General features: G+C 43.5%; 1 protein-coding gene across 1 annotated transcript in view; it reads left to right on the top strand.

Moving 5' to 3' along the window:
* The window catches only part of CFAP47 (cilia and flagella associated protein 47), a 343,409-nt gene that overhangs the window by 81,158 nt on the left and 244,350 nt on the right, over positions 1-17,901 (top strand). The window contains exons 26-29 of the mRNA XM_089508424.1: positions 3,909-4,154; positions 6,475-6,575; positions 9,904-10,035; positions 14,108-14,327. Coding sequence (XP_089364550.1) covers positions 3,909-4,154; positions 6,475-6,575; positions 9,904-10,035; positions 14,108-14,327 — 699 coding nt within the window. The remainder of the gene's footprint in view (positions 1-3,908; positions 4,155-6,474; positions 6,576-9,903; positions 10,036-14,107; positions 14,328-17,901) is intronic.

Genomic DNA, 17,901 nt, shown 5'->3' with positions numbered 1-17,901 from the left:
GCCCCATGTCTCCGGATGATCTCTCCCAGCGGTTTCATGTAAATGTTAAATAGCATGGGAGACAGAATGGCCCCTTGAGGGATCCCAGTTTTAAGGGGTCTCTCATCGGAGCACACGTCTCCCAGCTGCACCATCTGGGACCTCCCGGAGAGGTAGGACCGGAACAACTGGAGCGCAGTGCCCCCGATTCCCACCTCTGCCAGGCGCCCCAGAAGGATACCATGGTCTATGGTATCGAAAGCCGCTGAGATGTCCAAGAGCACCAACAGGGACACGCTTCCCCTGTCGATGCCCAGACGGAGATCATCGACCAAGGCGACCATGGCCGTCTCAACCCCGTAACCCGTCCGGAAGCCAGTTTGAAATGGGTCCAGATAATCCGTCTCATCCAAGACCGCCTGAAGCTGGACAGCAACCGCCCTCTCAATCACCTTTCCTAAAAATGGTAGCAGCGAAACAGGCCGATAATTATTATGTACCAGGGGGTCGAGGGAGGGCTTTTTTAGGATCGGTTTTACAATGGCCAATTTAAGATCCGATGGAAATAGCCCATCCCTCAAAGATGAATTAATTATCCGGCGTAACAATAATGTTACCGCCGGTCCCCCCTGGGCCGCTAACCACGAGGGACAGGGATCAAGAGAGCAGGTTGTTTTCCGAACGCTTCCGAGGATCTTGTCCACATCCTCAGTACTCACCAACTCAAACTGATCCAGTTTAACATAGTCCACGGAGGCTCTGGACACTTCTACCCCAGGTTCTGCTGTAATGTCGGCGTTCAGACTTTCGCTTATACGAGAAGTTTTATCCGCAAAAAAGTCGTTAAACAGGTCACAGCAGGCCTTAGAAGGTTCAAGGATCTGGTTCAGGGCGGGAGGGAGCTGAGTTAGCTCCCTAACCACCCTGAACAACTCTGCCGGACGCGACTCAGCGGACGCAATACGAGCACCATAGAACGAATTCTTTGTTGCTCGTATTGCCTCTCCATAGTCCTCTAACAGTTGGTCCAGGAGAGTCTTATCGTCTAAGCGAAGGTGTTTCCGCCAACGGTACTCTAGCCGTCGCAGCGCTCGCTTCCTTGCCCGGAGGTCTTCCGTATACCAGGGCTTGCGTTTGGAAGCGGGCCTGAGAGGGCGCTTGGGAGCGATCCTGTGTATAGCCCTAGAAAGTCCGGTATTCCAAATACCGGTAAGGGCATCAACAGAGTCGCCGTCATTTCCAACCGTGAGCCCCTCAAAGGCTTCTTGGAACCTCTCAGGTTCCATCAGCCTTCGAGGGTGGACCATCCTAACAGGTCCACCACCCCCGGGGGGGATCTGGGTAGAGGCCTTGAGTTTCACCTCTACCAGGAAATGATCCGTCCATGACAGGGGGGAAACATTGACTATTTCCGCCCACGGATTCTCCGCCTCTGAACAGAAGACCAAATCGAGAGTATTACCCCCACAGTGCGTAGGACCCTGTATCAGCTGGGACAGGCCCATGGCTGCCATGGTCTCCATGAATTCCCGAGCCGCACCAGATGGAACATGGCTGGCCGTGAGGGAGATGTTGAAGTCACCCAGGACAAGAAGCCTGGGCGTTTCCAACATCAGCTCAGCGACCAGCTGTGTCAGCTCGTTAAGGGAGTCCGCTAATGCACGGGGTGGCCGATACACTAACAGAATCCCTAGACTGTCCCTAGCCTTTAGGGTCAGGTAAATACACTCAATATAGGAGGTCTGTCGGACGTGGTTCCTGGTGAGGGACACGGTGTTCCTATGTACCAAGGCCACTCCCCCCCCCCCGCCCACCTAACCTGCGCTGGTCCTTCACCGAGTACCCAGCAGGCAGGGCCTGAGCCCACACAGCATCTCCTTCAGGCCCCAGCCAGGTCTTGGTAATGCAAGCCAGGTCACACTTAGAGTCCTCCAGCAAATCCTGGAGGATGTGGGTCTTGTTGTTAAGTGACCTGGCATTGCACAGGAGCAGCGACAGGGTTTGTGGCACGGTTGGAGAGACCCTCAGGTCCTTCAGGTTGGGAGGGGGACAGGAAGGCGAGATAGATATGATGCATCTATCACGCCTTCCCCTGGAACGCAAGTCCCTCCTCCCACCGCCATACCTCCCCCTGCCCCACACAACCTCAATAGGAGCTCCGCCCACCAAGGTGTTATCCCCGGCCCAGGCATCCCCGACATCCCTATCCTCCCCCCCCCCATGGCTACTAAAGGAGCTGAGGCTAGCCACTGCAGGCATCCTCTGCTCCCAGGGCCAACCTAAGCCTCCCACCCCAATAGAACTGCGCAACTGCGCAGATGCACAGCAGCGATGCTCCTTAGTCTGTGGGCGGTCCTCCTGGGGCGGTGCGCAGATGCGCACCTCCGACACCCCGGGAGGGAACCGCCCGGCTAAAGCGCAGTCCTGGCCGCGGCAGCGACGGCGGTGGTCCGGCGTGGAGGCGAAAAGGGGGCGTGCCAGGAAGGGCCCGGTGTCCCAGCTTTATCCCCGCCGCTCTCACCTGGCGGGGCTCCTCCCTGGCTTCCCCCCAGATGGTCCTTAAAGGCCCCACGCACCAAAACTGGCCGCCAAACGCCAAAGCCAGTGGCCGCAAAGGTCCCAAAGGAGTCCCAGCGGGGTGCTCCTTAGTCCGTGGGCGGTCCTCCCGGGGCGGTGCGCAGATGCGCACCTCCGACACCCCGGGAGGGAACCGCCCGGCTAAAGCGCAGTCCTGGCCGCGGCAGCGGTCCGGCGGGGGTCTAGCACTGATTCAGTGAGTTTTTGACAGCTCCTTAATTATTTTGAATTTATACCTGAAGGTATACAAACAGAAATGGTCAAAGAAATTAATCTGTATAATGAAAATGATTATTTATAGATAGAACATGCAGTGTAATAGACTTGGGAAGTTATATAATGAAGAAGTTTTATGTTATATGGAAAATAACAACAAACCCAGGAAGGAAATAATTTAACTACATCGAACTTAGGTAAACTATTTAAGTTTAATAAGATAGTAAGGAGCAAATAAAATAGTATGATTATAGTGGATTATTTTTTGTTTTTCTTTGGTGGATAATTCTTGATTGTTTTAAAAGGTATAATGGAAAAACTACTGTATGTGTGTACGACTTGTGGATTTATTGGCTGAATAAAAAAATTATAAAAATATTTTGAGTTTAATTTGGCATATTTCTTGAGGATTTGTAATTTGTTCGTGTGTGTTTTATAACCACGCTACATGACAAGCCTTTTTTGAAAGGGTATTCTGTGGTCTCACATGGTGGTATGCTACTCAAAGGCTACAGAATTCCTTTTGGTATGCTTGAGTGTTTGACTGTGCCAAAGATTGCTGTTTCGATCAGACATTAAGGCAAACTTAGGTCACCTTGAAAATCGACCCAAGAAAGGAATAATCAAGATCATCTTGGTATTACTGTGATACTGTTTATTTTTACTGTTTATAAAAGTGAATAGTATAAAAGTTTGAAAATTATGAATAACTATACAGTGAGCTCACATTATATGTGGGCGCGCCTTACGCAGCTTCCAGCATACACTGGAAGCCGTGCCGAAAAAAACCCTGGCAGGTCCCAGAAGAAGTAATGTGGCACGGTGCAGGAACGAGCCCCATTACTTCCAATGGGGCTCAAGCATACGTGTTTTTTCCCTTATGTGGGGTGGTGGTGGTGGTGTCTGGAACGGATCCCCGCGTAAGGGAAGGTTTGCACTGTAATGTGAAACACTTATCCTCTTGATTGTTTATTAATTTGAAGTACATAGTGGTAGCTAGATATAAAGCTGTGTTAGTATATTTTCAGATCGCAAATACTTGACAAATATTTTTCTCAAAGTATTTCTCGGGAAACATATTTTTTGATATTGTTACTCTGGTGGATTGAAAATATGTATTTTACTTGGTTTTCTAGGCCATCAGTTTTAAAAGCTGAAATTCCAGAGAGGGATCCTGGAAGAGATGGTGATGATATTGATGATGATGATGAAAAAGAAAAAAAAGAGATTAATCCCCTAACAGTGGACTTTCCAAATGGCAATGAAATTAAAATTACAGAAGAAGGAGAGAATATTGGATTTACTTGTACAGTCAATTTCAGTTCTTCAAAACCACTGTCCTTTTTGAAGAATTTGTTCTTTGTTGATGAAGAAAAGAACAGGTATCTCTTAAAGTTTTTCTAGGTATTGAAGTAAGGGTTTAGAAATTTAGCAGAGAGGAAACGCCTATAAAAATGCTTAATTTGAATAAGTTGAAATTGTACTTTATGAAAAATCTCATGTGAATCTTTGATATAGTTGGCCCTTCTTATACATGGATTCAAGCATCCAGAGTTTGAAAATGTTCAAAAAAAGTATAAATTTCAAATATCAAGCCTTGATTTTCCATTTTTATAGGGAACACCATTTTGCTATGTCATTATATTTAATGGGACTTGAGCATCCACGGATTTTGTTATCCATGGGGGCTCTTGGAACCAAAACCCAGCATATAACAAGAGTCTACTGTATTTAAGATAGTGCTAATATTCTGTGGAAATTTCCCAGAATGTATGGCACAGTGCTGGCTACAAGAATTTGGTGACTTCTTGGTAAAGTTACTCTCATTTATATAGTTGAATGAATGAGTTGTCCGTTCCTCTTTCCCTTCCAGTGCTTTCTGCTTCCTCCGTCATCTGGAGAAGCAGGAGTGAAAACAAAGCAAGGAGAGGATGTTACACTTGATCTTAGTCAAAAGGCCAAGACGCATTAAGCAGACCTTTCTTACTAGGTGCAAACTACCCCAATGGGTGTCAGTCCTGGCCCAGTGTGTCAAAAGATGATACGAAGACATACACACTGTAGATGGATGGTGTCTTCATGGTTGTAGAAAGATGGAAGACTTACATCATTTCCTTCTGGAATGCCCTTTGAATTTAGAGATGAGGAATCAATACCTTGATCTTATATTGTACATATTACAGATATAATTAACTTGAGACTAACTGAAAGAAAGAAATTGGCAGCAAGAGCTTTTGTAGACTTCAGTTTACTTCCTCAGATTGTAGACAGTTTGAGTATGAGTTTATGTTCTTTTGTTTTTTATGGTGCTTGCAAAGATCTGACTTTTTGTTGTTGAAGGGAAAAGTTGTGCTTCCTTAAGTATGTGAGCAGCTTAGGGCTGGAGCAGATGGGCACCAATGAGCAGCCTGAGTCCAATCCTGTTGCAAATGGGTCAGGACTGTGCATAGCTCGCTGTGAAAGCAGGGTCTGGCTGCAGGACCCGATCCACACCTGCAGGAACTGGATTATCCCAGTGGAATTCTGGTGTCTCAACAAACTATAGTTCCCAGAATTCCATAGCATTGAGCTATGGCCCTTAAAGTGAGGTCAAACCAGATTATTTCTGCAGTGCAGATGCAGCCTATCTACTCCATCTTATTTAACTAGAGCTGAATTGAGTATGGACAAGATTGCTGGGCTAATATATGTTAGGATGGTAAACCTTTGGTGCAGAATACATCATTTAATGGAAAAAAGGCTTCATTAGATTTGCCTGGAGGAACAGAGGACACTCCCATAAGGAAATTTTTGGCATCAGAAACTTTTAAACTTACTACCAAATTTTGGATTGTTTGTTCAGGCATTGAATCCAAGGATCAATGATACTAAAAATAAAATTAGTGTCTGTTGCGGATGCACAAACTAATATAACTGCCCTAGCAAACATAGGAACAGTGAAATGATTAGCCAGTGTGAAATGTGAACATAAACATGAAAAATATCTGACAATATCTCTGCCAGTGGACTCATGTAAAGACTTGTTTTGAACAAATCAACATGATGGTGAAATGGGAAGATTTTATGGTATCCCAGTTCAAGATAAGCTGTGTGTCTGTGAAAAGCCAGCTTTGGAAGATTGGCTCGTTATATACTTGAATGCCAGATATGTACTGATATCAGAGAAAGTTATTTAGAGCCTTTCCTTAAAAAAACAAAAAACAAACAAAAAAACCCTGTGAAAGAGAATTTAGTTTTTGTTACAATCAACAAATCAATATCTGATTCAAAGGGTCGCTGTGTTTGCAGAGAAGCTTACCAAATGCAGAGAAGAGTTTTTGGAGACCATTTTAACTGCCATGGAAACCTGAGCATATGAGTGTATAAAATGCTTTTTGTTATGACACTAATGGTTAATTAGTGCTCTTTCTTTGTTACTGCAAATGTGATCTGTGTACAATACAAGCTATTTATCTTAAGCTTAGGTATGTATTTGATTTAACTTTTAATGATGATCTTGTAATTGTAAGAAAGCTTCGATGTTTTGTTTGCAATGGTCTTTGGACTAAGCAATAAACAATTTACTATTACTATATATTGGAGAAAAAAAGGAAATAAATTAAATAAATGTGTGCAGTGTGAGATTCAGGGAAAATTGGAAAATACTATTTTTGGTTAGCAAACACTGAACAGTAATTTCAGTGAAAGTTACTGTATTTTTAGATTCCCACTGCAGGTATCTGCAACAGCAGAGAATTGCCTCCTTACTGTGTATCCATACCTGGCATACCACCTTAACGACCAACATATTATCCTGAAAAGTGGTAAGCATAGAATATTTTCTTCTGTTCATAAGGTCCTGTGATAGTAGATTCCCTGCACAGGATAGCGCAAAGCTAATGCCCTCAGATATTTGTCATATGCAACATGTACTGAGATTTTGTTCAGGTGTACTTTAAAATGCCTTGGTTAATCAAACTCTTGTTGGGTAGTGCAAACATTATAGGTTAATGCTTTGAGTAGGTAATGCTTTGGCAAGTTGTAAAAATACAATTAAAAAAATACAAATATCTAAAGGAGTACTTTGAGATCACCTGTTAGACTCATAGGATTGTAGAGTTGGAAGAGACCATAAGGGCCATCCAGTCCAACCCCCTGCCATGCAGGAAATCACAATCAAAGCACCCTGACAGATGGCCACCTGTCTAGTGGACTGCACCAGTGAGTTTTAGCACACCATCATATCTGGCTGCCATTTTGGCTAATTTTCAAATATATATATTTTTTTCAATTTTTGATGGGCTCTGGGTAAGGAGACACAAAGTGCCACATTGAGAGCATTTTGGGAGGATTTCAGCTAAATAATTGCCTGAAAATTGCCCCCAATTCACATTTTTAGGAGCCTGGGGCTTCAGGTAGGCTTCAGGGGCCATCTTGAGTGGTCCTATGTGCAGGGCCTGTTAAACGCTTTTGATGTTGCGCAGCATATGAGGCCACATGTCAACGTTTGGCACCAGATTGTCTGCCTTCATGACTGTAGTCAGCAGCTTGTGAGCTGGAGAAACACTTCTTCCTTTCTCAATGAGCAAAGTGTTCAGATGAGGCTTTTATTCTTAGAAGAAGTTCCACTGTGTACAACAATATATACATCGACACCAACCACCATCCACACTAGTAACAACCCACTCTGGGGTGAAATGCTCCTCACTACTCTAGCAAGGGCTCCATGAGGCTTACTAGGTCTTGCCTCTCCCTCTAGAGCAGGGGTAGGCAACCTTTTTGACCCGGGGGCCGGGTTGCTGTCCCTCAGACAACTGGGGGGCCGAAGCCAAAAAATAAATAATTAAATATATTTTTAAAAATTATATAAATAAATAAACTGGGACAAATATAGGTCAAAATTTTCAAATGGAGGGCACTTTTTAAAAAAAATGGAGGATACGCAAAAAAAATTGCTGATTTTTTAAAAAATGTTAATATAAATGCATGTTTCTGAGGCTTCTATAAACAATTGCCCCCCCTTGCCCGTCGCTTGCTCCTCCTTGCCCCCGCGCGAGAGGCCAAAGGCCCCGGCGGCAGGACTGGGCTGGGGCCAGTCCCAAGGCCTTGCCGGGCCAGATCCGGCCCGCAGGCCGTAGGTTGCCTACCCCTGCTCTAGAGTCACAAAGAACCCAGCCTCCCTCCTGAGTGATTTCTCAGACTGGTGGCGTTCTACAGTACTTTACAGCACTTGTTGACTATCTTTTTGATGTCACTTCCTGCTTAAATGCCTAATCATTATGGCTCACACTAACACCCCCCCCCCCAATGCCTGGTTACTATTAAAACCCACATTGCACATTTTCCTTGTGACTCTGTATCCCAACAGGGCCAGCTCATCCATATAGGCGAACTAAGCGGCTGCCTAGGGTGGCAAAATGTAGGGGGCGGTGGGGTGGCAAGGGAGCCTGGAGGCCAGAAAAAGAGAGAGAGAGAGAGAGAGAGAGTGGCCAGAGCCCTGAGGATGAGGCAAGCGGAGCAGCAGCCCTTTCCTCTCTGTTTACTTCCCTCCTCTCTTTCCTTCTTTCTTTCTTTCTTTCTTTCTTTCTTTCTTCCCTCCCTGCCTCCCTCCCTCCTCTCCTCTCTTCCTCTTTTTCCTTCCTCCCTGCCTTGGTCCAGGGCTGCCCACCCGCCACGTTGCCACAGGCATATCCTCTGAGGTCCCCTCTCCCCTCCGTTCCCCAAGAGACTTACTCTCCTCCTGGGCCATGGAAGGAGCAAGCAAGAGGGCCCCTGAGCATGTGGGGAGTGACTCCTGACTCCCACCGGGCAACGCAGCAGGTGGGCATCCCTGGACCAAGGCAGGAAGGCAGGAAGAAAGGGAAAAGAGGAAGGAAGGAAGGAAGGAAGGAGGGAGGAAGAGGGGAAGGTGAGGAAGGCAGGGGGAACTATAGAATGAAGGAAGAGAGGAAGGAAAGGGAAGATGAAGAGGAAGGAAGGAAGAAAGGAAGGGAAGAAGGTGGAAGGAAAGAAAAAGGCAGGGTGAAGAAAAAAAGGGAGAGAAGCAGAAAGGGAAGAAAGGAAAGCCCTGAGAGGCTGAGAGAGTGTGATTTGCCCAAAGTCACCCAGTGGGTTTGCATGGCCAAGCTGGAATTTGAACCCTGGTCTCCCATTGTCCTACTCCAATACTCAGGCCACTACACCATGCTGGACCCTCCACTGGACTGAAAGGTACAGTACTCAGTTATTATTTGTTGTTATGTACCTTCAAGTTGTTTTCCACCTTATGGAAACCCCAAAGCAAACCTATCCTGGGGTTTGTTTGGGAAGATTTGTTCAGAGGAGGTTTGCCATGGCTTTCTGCTGAGGAGGCTGAGAGAGTGTGACTTGCTTGAGGTCACCCAATAGGCAGGGAACTGAATCCTGGTCTCCAGAGTCCTAGTCCAACACACAAACCACACAAAGCTACATCCCAGACTTCTATCCAGGAAGAATGTCAAAATGTCCTCAATTTTGAGAATGACTGAGAAACATGAATTTATATTGTTTTTTTATTAATGTTTTTGGCTTTTAGTTGGTCATGTCCTCCATTTTTCTTGAATATCCTACATTTCACCCTACATCATGCCATACATTTTTCCTACACTTTGAGGGGCTATGGGGGGGGGGGGAATGCCAAAATATTTCTCACCTAGGGTGGCCAAATACCTAGAGCCAGTCCTGCTTATGTGCAATATGCAACCCATGAGCCACACTTTCCTCACCCCTGATTTAGAGGTACATAGATCATGGAAAGTGAGAAGCAGTGATGAAATGGCATAGCTGGTTAAATTATAAGCATGTTTGCCATAGATTGGGTTTAGAGTAGACGAAGGAAATTATCAGATGGTGAAAAAGGACAGGAGAGAATGAGAACTGTGTAATTGGTACAACTGTATTAGAGAGATTTTGTCCCCACTAGTATTTAATTGGTTTTAGGCCATCCCCCCCTAGTAGCACTAGCTATATAGGTTATGTTATTATGAATGATTTATTTGTTTCTGTGTAACTATTTATTCAGTAGGGAGCATGCAATTAGCAGAGAAAATATCCCTTTTTGTTCTTTTTACTGTTGATGGTCAAGTCAGAACTATATGGTGGTGTCTTCTGTTTATGTTTTTATCAAATGTATAGATTCTACTGAAATAATTTATAGCACTGGAGAAGCATTGCAACATCCATGCTGTATTCCAGGAGCATATTCACAAACTTCTTCCAGTACTTTCGATGCAATTACCAACTCTGCCTATGAAAATTCTGTTGCAGGTAAGAAGACTGGTAATATTTGTTAAAGGCTGTTGAAATTTTCAGGAGTTCTGTGAAGCTACTAGATTCTGTGTTGTGTTATAGGTGTTTATATTTCTAGGGATTTCTTGGTATAACTGGTATACCTATTTAGTAGATGTTATGCAGTGATCTTAGTTATACAGCAAACAAAATTAACCTAGCTGAGTTGATCAGTTCTTGTTCTGAATATTCAAAATATTAATTCCTTAGGAACATAAATATTAGTTCCTTAGGAAACAGTGTCAGAGGGTCTTATCTGATGTTGTTGTTGAGTAAGAATATTAGCCAGATCCTTATGGCCAGTCTGGATTTTGCTGTGCTGGTAAGATTGTTCTAACAATAGCTTCTTTCCTACTATTAAGCAATACAGTTAAAATTATTAAATGCATATAAGCACATGACTAGTTAAAAATCAGCAAGGTTTTTGCAAAGGGAAATTCTCACCCATCCTACTTGTGAAATTCTATGAGACTTATTAACAAACATTTAGAAAAGATTGTTGTTACATCTAAGTGTTTATGCCTCCCAAAATTAATTTCCAAGGCAACATAAAGAAAATCAGTACAATAAATATTGTATGTGTAAAAGTCACAGAAACAAAGTGATCATACAAACTTAAAACTTTGATAAACTGTGTGTAGAACCAATATGGTCTCAAGCCATTTAGCATTTGTGAAAACCAGCTTATTGAATGGTGGAAATGATTTTTCAGGAAGAGAGATACCTTAAAGAGGTCCTTTATTTTATCCTAAGTATTTTGAACTAATTGGTGATTCTGATTCTAAAGAATGCACATTAGGCCACATTATACATGCAAAACAAGAGATGGCTAAGGCATGGATTACTGGGACTGGACCAGATCAGAAATTTCCAGTGTGACTCAGTTGACACACCAATCTCAGTTTTGCAAAAATACCATTGGCTCCAGGTAAAGGTTAAAAATATATCTCTAAGATCAGGGCCAAGAGCACCCTCAAATTGCAACCCAAGGTTTTCAGAGGGAGTGCATTCCCTTTCAATTTTGGGTGAACTTTATTTATTTATTTAATTTATACCCCACCTTCCTCCCCAAAGGGACCCAAGGCAGTTTACCGATAAAATCAATTAAAATTATTATAAAATATAACGATTAAAATGACTATATATAAATTCACATTAAAAGTCATAACAAGTTCACAATATAAAAATTTAAAATCACCTTACAATATGCAACTTAAACAAACTAAAAGAACCACCCTGCTATGGTGCATTATCTGCTGAAAGCCTGCTGGCATAAAAAACTTCTTACCTGCTGGCGAAAGGCCAACAGGGAGGGGGCCAGCCTAGCCTCCCGAGGAAGGGCATTCCAGAGGGTGGGAGCAGCCACCGAGAAGGCTGGACAACAATGCAGGACAAGAGATGCCAAGATTATATCCACTGGACCCTGGTCAAGTACAGCATCCAAGTCAGAGGGAATCCGAGCGATTTTGTCTGCAAAGTGTCTCATGAATTCTTCACAGCAAGTTGTTGAATCATCTTTGTTTTGTTCTTGGGAGCCAGAGTGTAAGAGGCACCTGACCATTTGGAACAGCTCTGCTGGATGACATTGTGCAGACGCAATGGTTGCAGAGAAGTATAATTTCTTTGCTGTCTCTATTGCCTTGGACTTAGCCCATTTCCGATCAGATTCACTCTGAGTCTTCTGCCATTGTTGCTCTAGTCTCCATTCCATTTGTTTTGTCACCGCCAGCTCCCTGGTGAACCAGAGGACATGTTTGACTCCATTTCATGGGAGGGGAAGCTTAGGAGAAATTGTGTCCACTACCCTGGCCATTTCCCTATTCCAGAGATCTGCAGGACTTCAACAGGATAATCTGCCAAGGCAACAGGAAACTCCCCAAGAGCCATCAGGAATTCATCCAGATCCATAAGCCTCCTGGGGCGGACCATCTTAATCGGCCCTCCATTCCTGCAGAAGCTCTGAGTCCCAGTGAGTCTAAACATTACCAGGTAGTCATCAGTCCATGACAATGGAACTACAGAGAGTTCCTCCACTCCCAGACCACTATCACCCCACCCAAAACAGAAAACCAAGTCTAGATTGTGTCCAGCAGCATGGGTGGCCTCCGATATTACTTGGGGCAGCTCCATGGTTGTCATGGCAGACATGAAGTCCTGAGCCACTCCTGATACAAGATAGCAAACCGAGAGGTATCCATCACCACCACAGAGACTAACTCAGCCAGCTCAGGCAGAGAGACTGTTATTGCACCAACAGAATCCCTATTCTGTCCCTGCCACTCATCTTTAAGTAAACACACTCATACCCAGTAGACTGTGGGACAGGACATGTGGTAAGAGAGATGGAATCCTGATAGATTACTGCAACTCCACCTCCCCGCCCCCCAGGCCTTGCTTGCTGCTGTACGGAGAACCCTGGTGGACAAAGCCAGGAGAGATTAGCCCCTCCAGCTTCATCCAGCCATGTCTCCATAATACATGCCAGGTTGGCGTGCTCATCCAGAATGAGGTCCTGGATCAAAGATGTTTTTCCATTCACCAACCTGACATTGAGCAGCAGCTTTTTCAGCCTGGGAGGCCTGTTTCCGAGGCTATTTGAAATTGGGGTCATCTTGAGTAATATGGCTGATTCACCATACTGTATCTCCCTCTGCCCATTACTGTGAGGATGGCTGCTCCCTGGCTTGCTTCCCCTCCCTTGCCCTCCTTATCTGGCCTATTGTTTAGAACACAAACCAATCAACATATCCCCTACCAGCCAAATGGACTGGTCCTTGCCCTTGCTCCTCCAAAGGGGTGACCCTTCTTTGGTGTTGCCTCCTTTGGCGACAACCCCACAGGTCTGCCACAGGCAGCAGGCACCCAGCTTTTATCCCCTTCCCAAGGGGAACAGATGTTCCTGGCTAGGTACCTGGGGCCTGGTCCTGGCAGGAAACAGTCTGAGGCCAGCAGTCCACCAGGTAGCAAGCAGCAAGTCCACAGAGCAGCAAGCAGGTAGCAAGCTGCAAGTCCACATAGCAGCAAGGAGGTAGTACACACCTCTTTCCTGGGGTGGTGGGGTGCCCTGTTATTCTTTTCCCCACTTTGTGCTGGCTCCCATCAGTGCCAGCAGGCACCCAGCCTTTATCCCCTTCCAAAGGGGAACAGGTGTTCCTGGCTAGGTACCTGCCTGAAACACTTTCTATGGATCAGCAGAAGCTCTGTGTTGCTATCTAACCCATTACTGCAGCCAGCACTAATCTAGGGCATCTGTGTCTCCTTTTAAAGGCGAATAGACAAATTCATAAAGGATAGGTTTTTCACTGGCTATTAATTGTGATAAATAATGAGAATCTTCTGATTCAGAGAGAGCGTGCTAATGAATATTCATTTTCAGGGGTAACAACGAAGAATGGTTTATATCTCACATCTCTGCTGAAGAGGTTTCTGGATATATTTGGTTGGTCATTGTTAGAAACAAGAATATTAGATTGGGTGGACACTTAGACTAATCCAACAATCGATTTTTCTTACATTCTTGTGATAATGTGTCAGAATATTCATATATATGCCAGTGTGATTCTACTGTGTGGGAAGATGGGATAGAAATTAATATATTAAAAGAAAAACAGTTGTGAGAAGGTAATATTTAATATCAACTGTTGAGATAAAGATATTTCATGATCCACTTTGTAGTATTATAAATTTTGTTTTTCAGACATGTGCAGTAAAGAGATTGTATGGAATCAATTTTGTGATGATGATTTAATACATCAGTGATTGCAAGGTTACACTGTAGAAGTGATAATACATTCATTAACATTTAGTCTAATCTGTGAAGTTCCAAGTATAAAGCTATTAATTTTGTTTGGTTTTATATGATAGCTAATGATTTCTCTGTGGTAAAGATTTGTAACCTCTGATTAGTGCTGTGATCATAACAAAGTATGGACATGCTGGAAGGGCTTGGTTTCCTTTCCAGCAAAAGGTAAATTAAAGGAAAATAAGTACTCTCTTGTTTGTTTGCTACAAGGTGGCAGAACTACAACTAAATGCAACTGTTTTTGTGCAGAATTGGAAAGGATGCTTGAAAAGGAAATATTAAAAATGAAAGATTCTGTTGGCCAGAGTAGACGGATTGGGAGCACACCTGAACAATCAATGATTCCTGCAGAAGGCACAGAGGAATATGCCTTTTTCCAGAAAGTGATTACAGCAGTCCAGAGCTGGTTTACTCTCTTCGGTTGGTCTAAAGGACCAAACCCCATTTCCATTCCACGATCTCTAAGACGGTACTTGTTGATTGTTTTCTCACATTACTTTTAAAAAAGAATCCTGTTAATTTGATGAAATGTTAACTTCAATATTTGCAATGGGTTTAATGATGATTCTGGTGTGACAATTGGCAGGTCACAGGGGAAGGAACAAATCACAAGATGAAATGGTAGTTTTAAGCAAAATGAAGAAGGGCTGCATAAAGAAGCATGATGAACAACTGAAAGAGTGCACAGGATTATCCATGCCTTCCTTGGGTCAAAGACAGAACTTCTAGTTATAATTGTCAATAAAATCAGAAAAAACTGACTGTACAGGCATTTATGAACTCCTGTAATTAAAGTAGTACTGGAGAGAGTGAATCAATCCCATACTTGTTTTATCACAACTTGTATGCTTCCCTTGTGTCAATGGGACTTAAAAAGAATTATTGAAATTGGATAGTTTCATTCTTTCTATTCCTGTGACCTGAGGGTCCATCCCAACATTGTACTCTTGGTCTAAGCTTCTTAGACTGTAATGTTGAGGGTTTGGGACATTTCTATACAAGCTGGTCCCTCTCAAAATCTGAGATGGAACTCTAATGTACAGTCAATGCTCTGTTAGAGAATGTTCATTATATAACTCAGGCTGAATCTACAGAGGGAAAATAATGCTGCCTTACCATGAACTCAATCATGGTAGGTCACATGATGTTCCTCCCTATCCATTTTGAAATCAGATCTTTTACATATGTGAAGATTTTAAGCCATTAAAAAAACTCCTCAATTATCATCTGTGGTTTGAGGGAAGAACTAGTGTGTCTTTCAGCCAGGATAGAGATCAGTGTGTGTGTGGAATGGTGTGCCAGGAGACTGGTTATATCTACAGCAGCCAGTAAAGATCAGCAATCTTTTTCCTTTGCTTTCTGAACATATGCAAAGCTTTGAATCTTTGAATCACCACCTTACCTTCAACTTGGTTTTCATTATTTTTGGCATGGGTTTGCAGGAATAGCAGATGTCCTTTTGAAAAGAGTGGCAGGGAAGGCTTATCTCATGGAGTAAGTACTATAAACCACTTTCCTGGGAGTAAGCATTATTGAGCTCAATGGAATTTAGGCCCAAACCACACTGCAGAAATAATCCAGTTTGAGACTGCTTTAACTGCCCTAGCTCAATGCTAAGGAATTCTGGGAACTGTAGTTTTGTGAGACATTTAGCTTTCTCTGTCAGAGAGCTCTGGTGCCACATTAATCTACAGTTCCCAGGATTCTCTAGCACTGAGACAGGGTAGTTAAAGCAGTCTCAAACTGGATTATTTCTGCAGTGTGTTTTGCACCTTAGTTCCAAACAGACTTGTACATGAACTTTCACTCCTATACCCACTTTCCTGTGACTTACTTTTAATGAGACTTAGTTATGAGGAGATATTTGTAGGATTGTGCTAGGTAAGGCTGCAATTGTGTGCAAATGTGGGAGGGAATGCCAGCAGTGTGAGTGGGTAGGGGACAGCATTATTGCTAATCAGGGGGCAGTAGTGCCAAACAGGTGACCACAAGTGAACATCTGTCAGTATGTCCATGCACTGTGAAGAAACAACACTAAGGCTGAAAGGTGAGCTGTATGATTTTTGTTTCTGAATAGCCCCTATGGATATGTGAATCTGTGCATACACGGTGGGGAACTGAAGAGGGAAAAAACCTCAGAAGCTGTAAGTTCCTTTGCCATTTGGGTAAAATAATTGGAAACAGTCAACACATGACCAAAGTAGATATGTCTCCTTAAACCGGGTTGTCTTCATGATGGAGGACTTGTGTGAACTGTCTTCCTTATTCCATGTTGGATGAAAGGAGTACATGTGGTTCAAGAGAAGCCAAACTGGAACAATAACAATCTACACTGGGTTACAACAAAGAACAGAATCTTGTTTTCTTACATTTGTTCTTTTAGCTATAAACATGGAAGGACTTGAATTCTGTATGCTTGTGTTAAACTCCATGACTGGGAGGTTCACTGTAGCTGAGCCTTTTCCCAGCATGGCATCCTCCTATATTTTGACTATAACTCATATCATTTCTAAACACTGGTTATGATGACTGGCTGGGTTGATGGGAATTGTAGTCCAAAACATCTTGGAAATGTTGTTATAGTCTAACAGGCTGTGAAATAACCTGAGGTGTCTGCCTTGCAAACTTGTGAGGGTAAGGGCAAGCTGCAAACAGTTTTACCTTTTAAATAAGGTTTATATTCTGAATACTGGAAAACCCATATTGCCATTCTTATGGAAGGGGAGGAACTATTTTTCAGAGTTTCTTTACACTGTTTAACTACTGGATTAGCATGATTTTGCCATCAGTATAGCTCTTGAAAATGCCACATGGCCAGAGGAGGAGGGGCCAGCCTGATAAAGATACCTTCCTCATACCATCTTAATTAAGTAAAGAAACAACAAAATGCATCTTACTAACAGCTCCAATTTTTCTCCTGTTTGGTATGTAACATCTTGCCTGATGAAGAAGCCAGTGGAGCTTTCAAAGAGTATATTGTGCTTTTTGGTTGGCCAATAAAGGTATCACTATTTGGTGGATTTTTGTTTGAATTTACTAAATGGCCAACATAGCTACCCTTGCATGCTAACTAAGGTTGTCAGAGTGAAAACTACCTGGGTGCATGACAAGCAGTACCTTTGGACATTTTTTCTTCTGCACAACCATTAAAGGTACAGGAGCTGTCTCCAGTTTTTAATCTGGTAATGCTAAATTACTCTCAGAAGACAAGAACATTCAAATAAACTCCAGTTTCCATTTCAGTAGATTTATTGAACTAAGCAGGAACAGAAAGCCAGCATGCTGCAGTGGTCTGAGTATTGCACTAGGACACTGGGAGGCCAGTTTTGAACCCTCACTTGGCCATGGAAACCCACTGGATGATCTTGGACAAGTCTCACTCTCTCAGCCTCCGAGGAAGGCAAGGGACAGAAACCATCTGAACAAATTCTGCCAAGAAAACCCTGTGATAGGTTCATTTTAGGATTGCCATAAGTCAGAAATGAATTGAAGGCACACAGTAACAAAGCAGGGACAGCTTCCAAAAAATAGAATAAAATGAGCAAGCAAAGGATTGATTAAATAAACAGGATCCTCAAGCAAAAGAAGAAAAAGAAAAATAAGAGGTTTACTGACATAGCTTTTAGAGTTGTCTGCTTCTTCATTATGTGTGGACTGGAAGGCCCTTGTGGTCTCTTCCCACTCTATGATTAGAATCATAGAATCATAGAATCATAGAATCATAATAATAATAATGATAGGTTTTATTTATATACCGCCCAATCACTGGGAATCCGAGCAGTTTACAATAGAGGGGATAACAGACAGTTCCCTGCCCACAGGCTTACAATCTAAAAGACACGACACAAAAGGAGAAGGGAATGGTGAGGGGGGGGGGGAGGGAATCAGGTCCAGCATTCTTCTCTCCCTCTGAGGCCTGGACCAAGGCAGATGGACCGGAGGGAGGGCTCTTCTTCTTCAGGCTAGCCCCTGATGGAACTGGACCAGCCTACTCTCTCCCTCAGAGGCCGAAAGATGACAGTTAGGGAGGGAGGAGCCTCTTT

Source organism: Sceloporus occidentalis, unplaced genomic scaffold, assembly GCF_023333645.1.
Source record: "Sceloporus occidentalis isolate IW3139 unplaced genomic scaffold, rSceOcc1.0.p SCAF_2, whole genome shotgun sequence".
NCBI classification, from domain to species: Eukaryota; Metazoa; Chordata; class Lepidosauria; order Squamata; family Phrynosomatidae; genus Sceloporus; species Sceloporus occidentalis.
Note: the sequence above shows the minus strand (reverse complement) of the source record. Positions and strands in the feature narration are given on the sequence as shown.